The sequence below is a fragment of the Podospora bellae-mahoneyi genome, chromosome 4 (assembly GCF_035222275.1).
Source record: "Podospora bellae-mahoneyi strain CBS 112042 chromosome 4, whole genome shotgun sequence".
NCBI classification, from domain to species: Eukaryota; Fungi; Ascomycota; class Sordariomycetes; order Sordariales; family Podosporaceae; genus Podospora; species Podospora bellae-mahoneyi.
In genome coordinates, this window is record NC_085883.1 from 1,991,777 (window position 1) to 2,007,457 (window position 15,681).

Sequence of the window (15,681 nt, forward strand, 5' to 3'; positions counted from 1 at the left end):
GCGGTGAAACCGTTCTGCAACAAGTGGTGTGTGTGTATGCAGGTACTATTTGACCATTAGAGTCAATCGCTTGAACCTAAAGCAAAACAACTTCCTGACCGTTATTTGTCGATGTTGAGGCTGTCTCCCTCACCACGAAATAGTTGACACACAAAAAGTATGTTCACATGCCTAAAAGAATAGTTCATAGGCTTTCAAAGATAGTTAAAAGGCCTATTAACTATCTTTAAAGGCCTATAAACCATCTTTCAAGGCCTATGGACTATCCTGTAGGGGCATGTTAACATACTTTAAGTATCCCCAATTATCTTGTGGCAAGGGTGGCTGTTTATGGTGACTGAGTAAGTCCGGTTTTGGAGTTGCAGCGGGCATGGGCGATCGACAAGACCTTAGCAGAGAGAGGGTTTGAGGGATATCTCACATGCCAATTGGGCTATTTTTGTTTCTTCCCCAGAGTTTCTTACTACCCCATGATTATAGAATCCATGGAGATTCTTTTTTTGAACAGACAAACCAAAAAAAGTCGGGGAACCGGGGATGGCCCAGGCGGCGGAAAACATCTTGCATGTGAAAGGAGCTGGATGCATCAGAGGAAAACGCACCCCGGGTCGCACTAGGCCGCATTTGGCTATGCCTCGGCCTTTTTCTGACATCACCTGGACCCGCGGTTGGCCACGGAGCACACGGCAGCGAAACCTCGCCTCACGCGGGCGCCGTGGGTGGACAGTTTCGCTGTGGAATGCGCTTTTCGACCTTGGCTGTTGTGTTCAGCGAGGGAAACAACCGCTACTCCGAGGTATCTTTTTGAATTATAACCATCTCCAACCCCCGCCCCCGTCCATCCGTTTCTCTGTTTGTCGTGCCACTACCTTTTAAAAACTATCCTTCCCTTCTATTTGTTGTGTCCTACAACTTCTGACCCTGTATAACTCCTTGTTCCACCACTTTTTCAAGTCCCTTGGCTCGTTACAAGATCTACAAACCGCAACAATGGGTGGTGAGTAGACTTCCTACCGATGACCGGCGCATGACGGCTGACATTCCGTGGTGAAGCTCTCGACAGACTTTCTCAGCTGGGCAACCAGATCTCCGGCGGCGCCTCCGCAGGCGGCAAGGCCAAGCTCCTGGAGAAGAACCCCGATGATGTGAGTTTGACCTGGACACATGACAACCGCGGCGCATAACTGACATGCCTTGTTCAACAGATCGTCGTTACCGCTGCCCTCCGGACGGCCATCACAAGAGGTGGAAAGGGTAGCTTCAAGGACACAGCCGCCGCCGACCTGATGGCTGGTGCCCTCAAGTCCATCATCGAGCGCTCCAAGATCAACCCCGCCCTGGTCGAGGATATCGTTGTCGGCACTGTCCTCGCCCCCGGTGGTGGCGCCACCGAGATGCGCGCTGCCGCTCTCGTTGCCGGCTTCCCCGACTCCACCGCCGTCCACACCCTCAATCGCCAGTGCTCTTCCGGTCTCCAGGCCTGCGTTGACATTGCCAACGCCATCCGCTCCGGCCAGATCGAGGTCGGCATCGGCGCCGGTGTCGAGTCCATGTCTACTCAGTATGGCCCCGGCGCCGTGACCGAGTTCTCCGAGCTCCTCGAGAGCCACCCCGAGGCTGCCAACTGCAAGGTCCCCATGGGTGTCCTCTCTGAGCAGATGGCCAAGGCCAAGGGCGTCACCCGTGCCGTCCAGGATCAGTTCGCTGCCGCCTCCTTCCAGAAGGCCGTCAAGGCCCAGAAGGCTGGTCTCTTCAAGGAGGAGATCGCTCCCCTCAAGGTCAAGTACGAGGACCCAAAGTCCGGCGAGACCAAGGAGATTGTCGTCGACAAGGACGATGGCATCCGTGAGGGTGTCACCGTCGAGTCCCTCGGCAAGATCCGTGCTGCCTTCGCCAAGGACGGCAGCATCCACGCCGGCAACGCCTCCCAGGTTTCCGACGGTGCCGCCGCCGTTCTCCTCATGAAGCGCTCCACCGCCGAGAAGCTCGGCCAGACCATCCTCGGCAAGTACGTCAACGCTTCCATCGTTGGTGTGCCCCCTCTTCTCATGGGTCTCGGCCCCTGGAAGGCCATCCCCAAGGTGTTCGAGCTCACTGGCATCACCAAGGAGGACGTTGACATCTTTGAGATCAACGAGGCTTTCGCCTCTCAGTGCCTCTTCTGCGCCAACGAGCTTGGCATCCCTGCTGAGAAGATCAACCCCAAGGGTGGTGCCATTGCTTTCGGCCACCCCCTCGGCTGCACCGGTGCCAGACAGGTGTCTACCCTCCTCTATGAGCTCAAGAGGACAAACCAGAAGATTGGTGTCACTTCCATGTGCATTGGTACTGGTATGGGTATGGCTGCTGTCTGGGTTGCCGAGTAAGTGGAAGAAGGAAAGGATTGAACAAAATCATCATTCTTTTTTGGTTTGGCAAGCGAAATCGTTTTGGGCATTTTTCATGATAATTTTTTCCTTTTTGTATTACTCGATTAATGAGAGGAGGCCGTCGTGTCGTCACGTTCGTCTGGCTGTGTAACTCTAGAGGGCAATTTCAAAGGAACAGGGAACAGAGTTGGTTATACCTTAGGTAGCTACAGTATGGGACGGGCAAGAGTTCAACTGTGTGCTTGGACAAATACACACAGTTACAAGGCATTATCTTTTGGAGCGTTGTGTTTTCTGCATGTGAATTTATCAGGAGCAAGTTCATTGGCCTCGAGAAGTCAAGAAGTAACTGACAAATGGTGGATAATTACTGTGTGGGGTAGGAGATGTAGTGGGGATGGCTTGAAATCTGGCCAATCAGAAGCCTTGTATTGTTCTGGGTTGCCGTCACTGCTCTGGGATGTGAGTCCTCTTTCTCAATTGGAATTACTAGAAGGCCAGCCCAGTCGCTTCCGGACCTTTTCGTGGAGTTCAACATCTCCATTTGTCTAGTATTTTGCAACCTCGACATTTCTGCAGCGTTCACGGAAAACCCATCAAATCCTCGGCATCGATTTCTATCCCGGTACCCTCCGGTTCCCAAAGCTTCCCGGTCCTGCGGTTCACGGTGCAAGGTCTAGGATTCTCGGCGTTCGATTGGTTACACGCCCCGATATTCACGATTCGATATTTGAGATAAATCCGATTGCGGTTTTGCGAGCCCTGCAAGTTTCGAAACCCCGCATACTCCCCCGTTACTCGTACTCGGGTGCTCTATGACGAATTGAAGGTTGGAGGGGGAGAAATATACATTGGCACTACGCCGTTATCGGCTTTGTTGACCACACACAGGCTTTAGAGCTAGCAAGGCTGTGAACGGCCTAGGGAAGAAGGTGTTGTTCACAGTGCGTCTTTTCAGAGCCGGACAGGTTTCTTTGAAGTGCCCCGCGGCAGGTGGTGCAGGAAACTGTCTCGGAAGGACAGAAAAAAAAAGGGGACGTTAGGTCGAAATAGGGCACTGCAAAAGGGCCTGTCATGGCGAGAGAGAATAATGAGGCGCCAGGTGCCGGCCAATCAAAACGGTCATCCATGATTCATTTCGACAGCAGCGATCAAACACAGCAACACACCGCGGTGCAACCGCATCACCGTGTCAAGAGCCAAAAGCACATCGTGGGTGGTGGCTCACGGCTGCATGCGCGAGTGCCGTCTTCCAAGGGTCTTCACAAGCACCACGGTGGTGCAACAGCCTCGACGACCAAACTGAACAACCACCACCGACAACACGGCAGCGGCTCGATTTCACCAGATAAAGACGGGGAGGGACTGACTTTGGTGTCGAAACGTCACCACCATCGCCGAGCAACCTCGGAGCTGAAGCTCACCGGGGATGCTACCACGTCATCCAATCACATACAAAAGAACGTGTCGCAGACGAACCTGAAGCGCAATCGGTCCCAGGCGGATGTGGGGAAGAAGAGCAAGTCTACGACGAGTCTGCATCGACATACCGTCTCGAATCCAAACGTGAACAAACTCAAATCTTCGCGGGGGGGTTCCAAGGTTCATTTTAATCTGGGAGACGACGAGCAGGAAGACGATAGTCAGGACGACGGGGAATGGGTTGATGCTAGCACTTCTGCTTCACCGTTGCTTTCGAGACGAGGTTCTACTATTGGTGGGAACGGACAGCCGACGAATCCGAATCCTCCTCCTCCTCCCCCGACAAACGAAATACAGAATAAGCAACTACCTACGGTTGTAGCGTCGCCTCCGTCTCCCACGTCGCATAGAGATATTCCGAGTAAACAACAGGCGCCGCCCGAGAGTGGGAGCGGACTGCATAGTGCAGACAGTAGTTTTACCCGGAACGCTACGCTTGCTAATACGATTACTTCACGGATATTGTCCAGGGCTCCTTCTCAGGGTGCTGCGCCAAAGATGTCGACCGAGATTGCTGTTGCGCCTAGGCCGCCGGCGCCGAGACTGCCGTCTGCTCCGCCTACACGGCCGGGTTCGTCACAGAGGATGTCGCCCGGGGAGGCGAGTCTGATGCAGTTGGCGGGAGGGGTGGGACCCAGACCTGGGAGCAGCGGGAGGGCGGAGCTGCTCACGTCGAGGTTTGTGGGTGGGAGCAGCCAGGAGCCCGGCTCGGGCATAGCGGCTGACTCTTTTATCGTTGCTGCTGCTGCGAACAAGGGGGGTGTTTCTCGAGCTGCGCTGGGCGGCAAGGCGGATGCTGGTATCCCGCGTCGGCCGCGGTCGATGGGGAGTCTGTCGCATGCACATGAGCAGCTTAATGGGGGGAGATATGATCAACAGCAACATACTGACGAAGAGGAAGGGGTTCAACACCAGTCTAATGGGGCGAGGACAAGGCGCAATGGAAACGGCTATGTAGTGCCGCGGGATATGAACCGGACGCAGCAGAAGCTGAATCTGCAACGGGCCAGCTCGGGATTGGAGCCGACTGCTTCGGGGCAGGCGATGGTGCCTGTTGGTGGTGGAGGTGCACCAAGCCTGCTCATGGGAGCTGCCGGGGGTGGTGGGGGGTTGTTTCGAATTATGGGACGGCGAACCCGAAGCATGGGAAGATTTTGGAGAAGACGGGGATGCAGTATTTGAGCGTCAGACGGCATCAAAACCCGATTGCGAGGTCGGTGGCGAGGATTTGGCAGCTGCCTGGGATGGAGATCAAGGCACAGAGGATCCCGCCGCCTAGTCGGGCTGCGAGCACTAGAAGAGGAGATTTGGGGAGGTTGGCTGTTGAAGGAGGGGGCACTAGGCCACCGAGTAGAGCGGCCAGCGGGTTGAGGGTTGGAGAGAGCGCGGCAAGCAGTTTGGGGACTGATGATGGGTTGGGTGGTGGTAACGGAGGTGGTGGTGGAAAGGGGAGACTGAGCGGTGCCAGTCTGGTGGACGGCGGGAACGATGCCGCGACGAGGGCGCAGCTGGAGATGATGTGGAATCAGAGCATGGATTTGAGCGCGAGCCAGGAATAGAGAGCCGTGGCTGAGCGGGAGGAGACATTGGTTGCATCACGGGGGTCATCATCTCAACAGCCAAGGGGGTCGGGGTTGTCGGTTTGCAACTTAGAGACTGTCGAGGAGGAGGAGGGGGGGGGGCTCTCTAATGCGGAGCCCCCGAAGGATTTGCTGGTTGAGAGGCCTTTGTCGGGTGTTTAGAGATATCTCCCACAAGCCCCTTGAGGATGTTATGGGGGGTGAGTGTGGGTGGGTGGGATAGTTTTTAGGTTGATGGGGAGGATAGCGAGTGATTCTTTCGAGTTTATTTGGGGGTGTTGCTTTTGTGTTTTTTTGACAGCGAACATGGAATTGGGAATGAAATATGATTTTTTTTTTTTTTTTTTGGCCTTAAGAATTCTTGGTGTGGGATTAACGACACTGCGTGATGGGCAGGTCAGGCTGTATATATAGATAGATGCCTATAAGGGTGAAAGGAGCGAAAGTTGATTATGACCACCACTTTGCTTTGAGCAGTGTCTCTTTTTTCTTTTCGTGATGTTCTTTTTGGTATGTCCCAAGCTTCAAGTGATCACTCGAGTTGATGGGGACATTGATGTGTGACGGGCTTCATGTTTTTCTGTCCACCTCGCAAAGTCATCATACATACCATTCATCACACTTCATCACAGCACACCACAAGAGAGAGAGAGAACCATAGTATATTCATATTTACTCTCCTCCAGCCCATTACCCTCCTTAACTTCCCCCTCCGCTTCCCCCCCCCCCCAAAAAAAAAACATCACCCGCTTTGCCTCTCAAAACTCACAACACCCAACTTCCACTGTCTCCTCAAGAAGCCCCCTCCCCCGCCCAGCAGAAAAGAAATGAAAGCCCAAACAGAGAAGACTGATAATATATACTTTGTTTCTTGTAACAAGAAACAAAAACCGCTTGCTTTGATCATCAACGTCATTACCAAAATGCCCACAACAGTCACAGGTTAATAAAACAACAGCAAGTCCGCTAATTCCTGTACATTCCCCCCTCCATACCCCGAACCCCAACTCCTAGCCCCTCTCTCAATACTGATCATCCCTCCAAGGCCATGATTTCTAATCAATCTTGGCCTGCGCCAAACTCCTCGCCGTGGGGTTGTTAATATTGTTCACCTGGTGCTGGCTCGCCCCGGCGGCAATCTTCTTGTACTTGCTCTGCTTCCTAAGCTTCTTCCTCGCCACCATGACCGGAACCGAACTCTTAGTTACCAAATAGTTCGAAAAGGAGCCAAGTATCACTCTGTTTTCCCCATATTAGCAACATTCTTCTTTTCATCAGGCGAGAACAACAACATAAAAAAAAAAAAAAAAAAGGGAAAAAACTTGCCCCTTGAGAGCACTCCTCCCCCTGCTCCCCAAAATCACCAACGTCGGGTTCACCAAATCAATCACCTCCGTGATCAAATGCTTCGGGTTCTTGCAGTGCAGCACCTCCACAATCACCCTGACCTGCAACCGCGTCTTCCTCAGCAGCTTCATCGCTCTGTCCCCAATATCCTTCACCGCCCTATACCTCTCCTCCTCCGCTTTGCTCCTCTCCATGCTCGACGGCGCAGGGCTCAAACTAGCCTCGCTCGCCTGGTGACCCAGCGAAGAGATCCTAAGAGGCAGTGCAGTCCCCCCCGGTGTAGCAGGCTGCCTGGTATTGTTCGTCACGGCCGTGATGGCAGCCGCTTGCTCCTTCATCGCCTTGGACTCATCCGGCACCACCGAGTTCGGATTCGCCTCAATCCCAGCATCCTCGTCCACGCAGTAAATCGCAAGCAGCGTGTCGCCATCCCGGAGCACAGTCCCAATAGCCCACTCGAGCGCATGGGTAGACTCGTCACTCATATCGGTAGCAACCAAATACTTCCTCGCAGGTCGGTGTTCCTCCTCGGCGTCCTTGACAAGCTTAGCATAGTCGCCTCTGGTAATAATCTGGATCGTCCTGTGGGACTCGGGCGTTTCCATCACCTGCGTCATGGCAAAGGACATCTTTTGCGCCCTCTTGATGTCCGAGATGTCCTCTTCCGTGTCGGTATACATTGGCGTGTGCGTCCCGCTAGGCGGCGTGTCGAAGCTGGTTGCTGGGTGAATGACGTTCTTGCTGCTGTGTTTGACCCGTTCCTTCTCGCCGGATGGATTCGTAACAGTAATTGAAGGTTCGTCCAGCAAAGACCTGTATTTGTGAGCCGGCTGGGAAGAGGCAACATGGATCCCTATGGTATACCGAATTCAAGTTAGTCAACGGAATCCCAGTATCCAGTCAAACTAACAGGTGGATATCAGCAAACGACCTACGTTCCTCCTCCGCAGCCGCAAGCAAGCTCCGCACCTGCCTCTTAGCCTCCGGTGATTCTGAGCTGCCCTGCGGCTTCTTATCAAAGCTTCGAGCGGCCTTCCTACCCCGCTCATCTTCCTCCGAAGAGTTTCCTCCGCTATCGTCACTGCTTTCCTCGACAAACTCCCCATCAGGTCCCAGATAGTCCTTAGCGAGTCTGCCGTTACTCGAGCTATCATCCGACTTCTTCCTTCTTCCGAGCTCACCCAGCGAGCCCCCGGACCTAGCCAAGGCGGCATCTGATAAGCGGCGGTACGCATTGTTGTAGTCGACAGTCTGGTTATCCCCAAGCATGGCGCGCCCGGCCGGGCTGAGATTTCGCCCGAGCAAGGCAGGCGAGTGAGAGCGCACCCCTAGTCTGTTGGTGGGAGACTTGGATTTATTCCCGGCTTTTCGGCTGCTGTACGCCGGTCCAGTAATCGAGTGACGGCCACGGTCGCCAGGGAGAACAAGCCCCGACACATCGTTGCCTCTCATAACTTCTGCCATGGCGCTGGAGCGCTTCCCGCCCATCGTCACTCTTTTCGGCATGGCGGCGCCTGCATGGTTTGTGATGATTCCTCCAAACTGGTAGTCGAGTGTTGGGTCGTGTCGAGGGTTGGCCCGGGGGCCAAAGTCGGCGGGTCTCATGGCGGCATCGGACATGCTCCGGGGGTGCCCAGACGGGGCTGGGGCAAGAAGGCTTCGAGAGCCGGTGTGTTCGATTGGCGAAGAGGGTGTGCTAAGGACATGCTTCTGGCTTGGTGGGGAGTCCACATCCAACATGCTTCGTACTGGCGCGGGAGGAGGGGTGTCGACATCGAGCATGCTTCTAACAGGCGCTATAGGAGAGGAGGTCTTAGTATGATAACTCGACGTGGAGCGGGTAGAGGGAGGGGAAGGAGGATAGAGGAGGCCAGGAGAAGGAGCGTCGTCACCAATGTCTAACATGGACCGCACTGGGGATCGCGGCGTGAAGGGAGATGGCGACCGGCCTCCTATGCTGCTTGGGGCTCTGCTTGGTCGTGATGCTTGGGGCCCCTCGAGCAGCGCAAGCACTTCCCTCCGCTCTTCGTCGAGCATCGCCTCCATCGACATTGGTTGGTGCCTAGCCATAATGAGTGACAGTTGCTGGTGGTTTTTTGTTCTGGTGTACTGTTTGTTCGAAGTGTGGTCTGTAAGGTATATATACAACGAGTGGGTGGCAGCAGTTTCAAATCAAGGGGTCACGGCTTTCTTCGAGATCAGATTGAAAAGAACGCAGAGTTGCGTGTTTATTCGTAGTGTGTAGCGTTGTCAAACAGGCAGGCAACAAAATAGTGAAAAAGAAAAAAAAGTTGGTCGAGTCGGTCGGTGTCAACGGGAGAAGGGCAAGAAATCCGACACGATATTTGGTCTTTGTCAAACGGTAAAACCAACATCAGATGGCGGGGCGTCGTCCCGCTGAGGACGCTGCCAAGACGCCTCCGAAGAGGAGTTACGACTCGGCCCAGAGCGCCAAGACCCAAGCTACCTCACCAGCTGCAGAATGTCTGTGGATATAGCTTGCGGCCATTGCCCCAAAGAGGTGCAGTTTATGAAATCCTTGCTTGTTCAAGTGATAACCGTCGTTTTTTCCCTCTCTCTTTTGCAGCTGTTCCTTATCACCCCACTGCCAGATCTACTATCAAGTGAATACATGCCCTCGTGTCTGGGCGGTGAGAGCGCAGAGTCAGCGGGCTATAGCATCTCGTGCCCTGTGGCCTGATTGAATGACGATGTGCGGGGTGGGAAGGGAGAGAGAGCTCTGGGAAGCTCTGACGAAGTGGCAGCGGAACCTTGTGGTTTTGCCGCCGCCGACCAAAGTCCAAACTTGCTGTTCGCCGAGCGTGGGGTCTGGAGGCGCCGTCTTGGATCACCTCACGAGAGCTTCCTTCCCAAAGCCAATGAAAACCAAGACTCTGGGCTGTGTAACTGGAATCTTGTTTTTTTTCTTCGTCTTCGGCTGGTATTGGCACGAGAGGATGACCCCGCGTTGAGTGGACACAGCCTTTCTTAACATCCTATGCCCAGTCTGATCGTTCACAGTAGTAAAGACCTCCCATCCCAGTGTAACAAAGACGTCAGACACTACAATTTTCCATAGACAAATCCACCCGCATGATAGCACTGCCTCCCTCCCCTCCCCCCGCAACAACCCCACGAATAGGAGCCGAGAGACTACGCGGCTGCTGCGCCATACCGCCGAGCATCTGAGTCGAGTCGTCAAACGTTTAGAAAACGGCGCAAGGCTACTGGCCAAAGTCTATCGAAACTCAACCTGTCATCTCACCCTTATACATACGATCCCCATCTGACTTTGACTTTGACTTTCACTTGCATATATACCACCCTTAGTGTCTAGTCCAATCGATCGATCTTTCTGGAACAGTTCCTGACCCATCCTTTCAAAATGCGTATCCCATATGCTCGGGACCTGTCTTGTAATTTGCATGATACAAAATAATGTACACTCTCCTTCCACCACCCAACCTACCAACCCATCCATATGTGACCCCTTTCATGCATGTAGAAGTCTCCCCCATCTCCTCCCTCCCTGTGCCTCACCCAAGAACCTACAAAAAGTTCTTAATCTGATTATTCATCAAATTAGCTCTCGTCGCCGTCCCCAGCTTGTGCACCTGCGCCCTCTTGTCCCAAACCCCGCTCCTCCCCTCCACAACCGCAATAATCTCCTCGGCCACCCTCGTCGGAAACATCTTCCTCCCCGACCCCTTACTCTTCCTCTTCTGCACCGCGTCCAAAATCCACACAAACGCCGTCCTCCTCCTCTGCCTGGCCGCCAACGGTGCAGGAACCTCCAGATTCCTACCACCACCCGCTAGACCCCTAAACCCCCTAATCTTCACCAGCGGCGCGACAGAATCAATCGCAACACGAAGGTAAGTCACCGGATCGAGGGGAAGAAAATTCGGGGCCGGGGCACCAGGAATCAACGGACGGGCAGGGTTCAGTTTTGGTGGGGGGGAGGTTCGGAGGTGGTTGAGGATCATTGCCATGTCCTAGAACAGAAATATCAGCATATATATATATGTATATATATATATATATATATATATATATCAAACCGACGTGGGATGGAGAAACGAACTCTTTGAGCCTTGGACAACTTCCCATCCTTCATCAACAACCTCGTGATCTGCCCCATCACATCATCATACCGATGATCCTTGTGCAGCTCGCTCGGCAGCGGCAGGCTGGGCAACCCGTACTTGTGCCCCTCCTCCTCGGCGTCAAATGGTTTGAGTCCATACGCCACCAGCTCCAGCCTGTTCAGAGCATAGAGGTTGTCTTCTTTATGTTGTTGTTGGCTGAGACTGACCACTTCCTCCTCCTCTGATCTGGGGGGGGCTAGCTCGGAAGAGGGTGCTTGATCTTCGTTGTTATTGTTGTTGTTCTCGGGGGTGAGGTTGTTGGAATAAAACCGTCTCGCTACTGGGACCGTGGCAAGCTTTGGTACCGCGGCGGCAATCTTTTGTGATAATAACGGCTGCTGGCTGGCGGGGGTGGTGGTCCGGAGAGAAAGGGCTCGGAAGGCCGAGGCGAGGTTCAGCCTTGGGGGCATCGTTGCTGTATGCGCGGTTTTGTGTGTGGTGGGGGGTGGGATGGTCGTCGACGACGGAGCGGGAGGGTTGTTGTCGTCGTCGTCTCGTCAAATCGCAAACCCGGAAGCTTTCACCCACCCAATTCGCCTTGTCCCTCTCGCGCCGTTCTCGAAAAAATGAAAACTATCCCGGTGTTTTCCCGGTCTTGGGTTTGGAGTAGTGGGGCAAGTTACAGCTTCTCGAAAGCTGGTCTGTGCTTTTTGACTTTTGTAATAACCCCAAAACCCATCAACTTCACAACCCCCCCCTTCCCGCCAAACATCAACAACCTCCGAAGACTAGCGTTATTTGCCATCCAGCCACACAGCAAAGTTGTGTGTGTGTGTGTGTGTGACCCCCACGAACCGGCCAACGACACTGGTGAAAATGAGTGGTTCACAGGTGGGTTGGACGTGCAACAGCGGGAGGGGCATCGGGTCACGGGAGCAACAGTTCCTCCAAGTTTCCCCATACTGTCCCCCATCCGAGCTTTTTCTTTTTCTTCTCTTCGAGTCTTGTGACACCGCATATGTTGTGTGGTTGTTGTGATTGCAGTGGGAGTTGCAGAGACCAATTACCGTCATTCCCATGAACAGGTGAGCCCAGGTCTACCCTCCTTAGCTGACCCCTTCTCCTCATGGCATCTAGTTGTTGAACGTCCAGAGATGCTGCCTCAGCTACACCTTTCCTAATTGTAGGTAGATACATCTCACAGGAAGCCGAATCCTCTCTATCAGACACACAAGAATGACACTCAAATCACAACATCGGTGTTTATATATATATCTGCATGCATTCATGTACACACTTCTCCCATCAAGTTAGCCCAAAACATTAAAAAAAAAACCCCTCCTCTCCCACTCCCACCACTCTCACCACCATCACGGGACCACCTCCCCCATTCCTCCACCACGTCACCGAAAATCTCCCCAAAATCCAACCCTCTCCAGCCCAGCACACCCCCCACCTCAACAACCTTGATTGGCCCGAAGATCCCTCACGTCCCCTAGTCCAGACCCGACAACACGGGAAAAAAGCCTTGGTTTGAAGCGGTGTAAGTCAGAAGCTTGGCATTTCCTATCCTGGCCACGAATGACCTCCCACAAACCGCCCTTACCTCCTCCTCCACTCTTTGCTTTCTTGTGAAGATGTTAGTAAGTTTCAATATCTATAAATACCAGCAAGCATACAAGCATACAAGCACACAAACATACATACATACATACATACATACAGACAAGAGTTCAAATAAACCAAAAAAGAAAGAAAAAAAACCAGTAAATATTAACAGTCTAGAACAACAAAATTCTTTTCCAATCTCATGTCATCAAGAAAACCAAAAGAAAAAACAGAAAACAACTCGGATATCAACGTGAAAAAATTAGAGATAGATGAAAGCAAATTCCAACATATCCTCCACCATTTACCAATAAAAAAAAGTTGTTCCCAGCCTCCTTGCATTATATCCCAGCCCAGTTCCACCTTTTTTAATTGTTTTTAAAACCGTTCTCCGTTGGGTTGTTCCGAAGCGGTGTGCTGAAGCTCGATCCGTTGTCGTCGATATCGGCCCGGTAATCTTTCCCTTGCTTTTCGACTTGACGATAGGTGACATGTCGAATACTTTGTTCAACAGTATGGTGCTTCGGTAGTGCGATCCAACACCGCTACATCCATCCCACCCGGGCCAAGCTCAAGGTCACGGAGTTGTAACCGACCAAGACCACAAGAGAAGTAGACATCGCAGTAAAAGACCAACCAACCCGCCCTCCATACCGCCTCCCAAGCATCCTCATTCCGCCCCCCACCGTCAAATCCAAACAAGAGAGAAACTCGAAGCCAGCCAAGGAAAAGACAAAGAAACCAAGCAGCCAGAACAACCACCCAAAAGCCCCAATATTTTACAATTCCCATTTTCCATAAAAGTTCAACAATTTCGAGCCGCCAGTGAGTTCCACCAAGACTCCAGATCCTCTCGAGTTAAAGCCATGTGTCCGTTCATGTGCTGAAAAAGACAAGCCTTCCAGCCCAAAGAACCACCCACTCAGCAATGCCTCCCAGTGGTATCTGGCCATCAGCGAACTCCCAAGTAGACGTACATCATCGTCAGATGTGCCTTTGATAAGTGTCCTCCCAAGTAAATAAAGAAACCGAAAACAAAAACAAAAACAAAAGCCAAAACCATAGTCAATCTGTTTCATAAGCCAAAAAGAACATCAAAACAAAGCAAGTCTGCGCCAGGTCATGATAAGAGTTTCCGTTGTGTGCCGTGTGGCAATGTCGATTTCCCTCCAAAAACTCCTCTTGTGTACGTCGGTCGAAAGTATTAAGCACGGCGTGTGTTGTGTGGGTCGTTATTGTACAACGAAGAGGAATGGTTTGTGTCGTTAAATATAAGTAATCCGAAAGTGTAGCCCGAGAATCCGTGTGTCGTGAAAAGTAGCCGTGATCGTGTAAGCGGTGGCGGTGAATGGTAGGTGTGTGTTGAAACGCAAGACCAAAACGGGGTTTCGAGACAATTTGACTCGGAATCTCCAAGCAGCACTCATCACGGGATCCTAAAGTGGTCCCGGACGGCCGTCTGACTGTTCCGCAGCCGAACCATCAATCTTCGTCCCGTCATCAACTTGCTGTCAAGCCAACGAATTACCATGCGCTTCGGGTGGTGGAGGGTGAGCTGGGGTTCGAAGAGGCGCCGTTCAACCATTTGTAAGCAACCTCAGCAGCATCTTCTTTGGCGTTGTTGACGTTCTTGCCATCGTACCAAAATCGGGCATCGTGAGTCACTCCGTAAACGGTAACCCTGCTGGACCATGCTGTACGTCCACCTGTATTCCGGTCAGCATTCAAATTTCGCAAGACATACTCCCGGACAAAAAAAAAAAGAAATTCACATACCTCGTCGGTCAGACACAATTTGGAAAACCGGCGCGGCAATTTGAAGGTCGTGGCAAGTACCTGACGGCGTCATTAGCTACATGAAGCAGACATTCTGTATTTGGGGGAGCTCACTCTCCAGGGAATCCTGCCAGGGAGTCTTGCTAGTGTTGGCCTTGGGCGCCATTTTGCGGAGGACCGGACTTGAAGTGAAACGGTCGGTAGTGTGATAGTTTGCGAAGAGGAAGTGGTGATTTTCGAATGGGCTGTGTTGTATCAGGTGTGAGTCGAGTATATTTGTATTCGTATCGTGTCGTCAAATGTGCTGTTTGGATGAAAATTGTTTTGTTTCGAACGGTGAAGGGTGAGGTGTTGAGATGAATGTGGGGGAAGAAATAGGCTCAGGCGGTCTGGTTTTATAGTCCGGAACGGTCCGGCGAGGAGAAGCTGGATACGCTCCCAGAGACTGTGACAGAGGCTAGAAGCAAAAGAATGTCGTGTCCGAACCAGATTCGAGAAGATTTGATGCTTAATTAAGAAAAAAAAATGCAGGCTGCCCTGGCCCGTCAGGTCTGTGCTGTCTTCCCCGGTTGAAGGGGCGTGGATATGGGCCTGTTTGACTGTGAGAGAAACTCGGCGAGTGACGTTAGAGGAAAGAAGCGGACAGCTGCATCATCCGAATAACACAGCCAGATAGGCAGAATCAACAGAGGAAGGATGCTTTTGCAAAGCTTCTTTGCTGGCAGAAACAAGTGGTCAAGCCGGGAGATGGAAAGAAAAGACCAGTGACACCAAAATACCCAAAGGGTATTTGACATGTCCACCTTGAGGACTGGCCGGATTTACGAACTACGTAGTCCTTCTGTTCCTTTTTGGGCCTGTTCAAGGTGGTGGATAGCAAGTAAACCCTTCTTCACTTTCTCTCCTCGGTATGTCTTTTCTTTTTGTGTTGCGTGCCTCTGCGGTTCTGTGCTGCCAGGTCATCAATCCTTGATGATCAGAACCCGATGCCACTCGGGACCGAATCCACACTTCCACAAAAAATTTGGGACTGTGGGCAATCCAGCAGACCAAGGTAGAAAAGAGCATGGCCCCAAGTTGGGACTGCGGTGTGAAGGAAGCAACACAGGCTGCAGAAGCTAGAGGGCACCCCAGCCGAGTATAACAAAACACAAACGTCAGTGGGCTACACATTGTACACTGGGTGTAGAGACAAATTTGTCGAGCGCAGTGTTCGAAAATCTCAGTCACCACTGGCGTTCCCTTTCCAGATCGTGATGAGAATGCTGAGAAACAGGTCAAGGGGGGGAAAGCAATGTTTCCATGCTCCAGCCATGGAGCATAGGAACCAGACGGCTCGAAAAGTGGCTGCTTGCTGCGTTGTCAAGCCCACACAAACGCCAAAGATTGCCAAAAGCTACCAAAAACGTACTAACGCTGGGGAATGGCAGG

At 52.4% G+C, this 15,681-nt stretch overlaps 5 protein-coding genes across 5 annotated transcripts; 2 read left to right on the forward strand and 3 right to left on the reverse strand.

Moving 5' to 3' along the window:
- Window positions 1-640: 640 nt before the first annotated feature.
- POT1 (3-ketoacyl-CoA thiolase with broad chain length specificity) lies at window positions 641-2,666 on the forward strand. The gene is made up of 3 exons (XM_062872650.1): window positions 641-997; window positions 1,054-1,145; window positions 1,206-2,666. The coding sequence occupies exons 1-3, from the start codon at window positions 991-993 to the stop codon at window positions 2,364-2,366; spliced, it is 1,260 nt and encodes a 419-aa protein (XP_062732283.1). The 5' UTR covers window positions 641-990; the 3' UTR covers window positions 2,367-2,666.
- A 777-nt stretch (window positions 2,667-3,443) lies between these two features.
- On the forward strand, window positions 3,444-5,033 carry QC761_409340 (uncharacterized protein; the record flags this gene model as incomplete). The annotated part of the gene is made up of 1 exon (XM_062879210.1): window positions 3,444-5,033. The coding sequence occupies one exon, from the start codon at window positions 3,444-3,446 to the stop codon at window positions 5,031-5,033; it is 1,590 nt and encodes a 529-aa protein (XP_062732284.1).
- Window positions 5,034-6,486: 1,453 nt separating this feature from the next.
- On the reverse strand, window positions 6,487-8,848 carry QC761_409330 (uncharacterized protein; the record flags this gene model as incomplete). The annotated part of the gene is made up of 4 exons (XM_062879209.1): window positions 6,487-6,670; window positions 6,800-7,631; window positions 7,714-8,574; window positions 8,671-8,848. 4 exons carry the CDS (start codon window positions 8,846-8,848, stop codon window positions 6,487-6,489), a joined length of 2,055 nt encoding a protein of 684 aa, XP_062732285.1.
- A 1,190-nt stretch (window positions 8,849-10,038) lies between these two features.
- On the reverse strand, window positions 10,039-11,679 carry QC761_409320 (uncharacterized protein). The gene is made up of 2 exons (XM_062879207.1): window positions 10,863-11,679; window positions 10,039-10,773 (listed from the first exon to the last, which is right to left on the reverse strand). Exons 1-2 carry the CDS (start codon window positions 11,334-11,336, stop codon window positions 10,327-10,329), a joined length of 921 nt encoding a protein of 306 aa, XP_062732286.1. The 5' UTR covers window positions 11,337-11,679; the 3' UTR covers window positions 10,039-10,326.
- A 996-nt stretch (window positions 11,680-12,675) lies between these two features.
- QC761_409325 (uncharacterized protein) lies at window positions 12,676-14,860 on the reverse strand. Its single transcript, XM_062879208.1, has 3 exons — window positions 14,365-14,860; window positions 14,251-14,310; window positions 12,676-14,180 (listed from the first exon to the last, which is right to left on the reverse strand). The coding sequence occupies exons 1-3, from the start codon at window positions 14,414-14,416 to the stop codon at window positions 13,999-14,001; spliced, it is 294 nt and encodes a 97-aa protein (XP_062732287.1). The 5' UTR covers window positions 14,417-14,860; the 3' UTR covers window positions 12,676-13,998.
- Window positions 14,861-15,681: the final 821 nt, after the last annotated feature.

Coding starts and splice junctions, on each gene's coding strand:
- POT1 (XM_062872650.1), top strand. Junction 1,146..1,205: donor TGGAGAAGAACCCCGATGAT/GTGAGTTTGACC, acceptor CTTGTTCAACAG/ATCGTCGTTACCGCTGCCCT.
- QC761_409320 (XM_062879207.1), bottom strand. CDS start 11,336: ATGCCCCCAAGGCTGAACCTCGCCTCGGCCTTCCGAGCCCTTTCTCTC. Junction 10,774..10,862: donor AGTTGTCCAAGGCTCAAAGA/GTTCGTTTCTCC, acceptor TTTCTGTTCTAG/GACATGGCAATGATCCTCAA.
- QC761_409325 (XM_062879208.1), bottom strand. CDS start 14,416: ATGGCGCCCAAGGCCAACACTAGCAAGACTCCCTGGCAGGATTCCCTG. Junction 14,311..14,364: donor CTGGCAGGATTCCCTGGAGA/GTGAGCTCCCCC, acceptor TGACGCCGTCAG/GTACTTGCCACGACCTTCAA. Junction 14,181..14,250: donor AATTGTGTCTGACCGACGAG/GTATGTGAATTT, acceptor ACCGGAATACAG/GTGGACGTACAGCATGGTCC.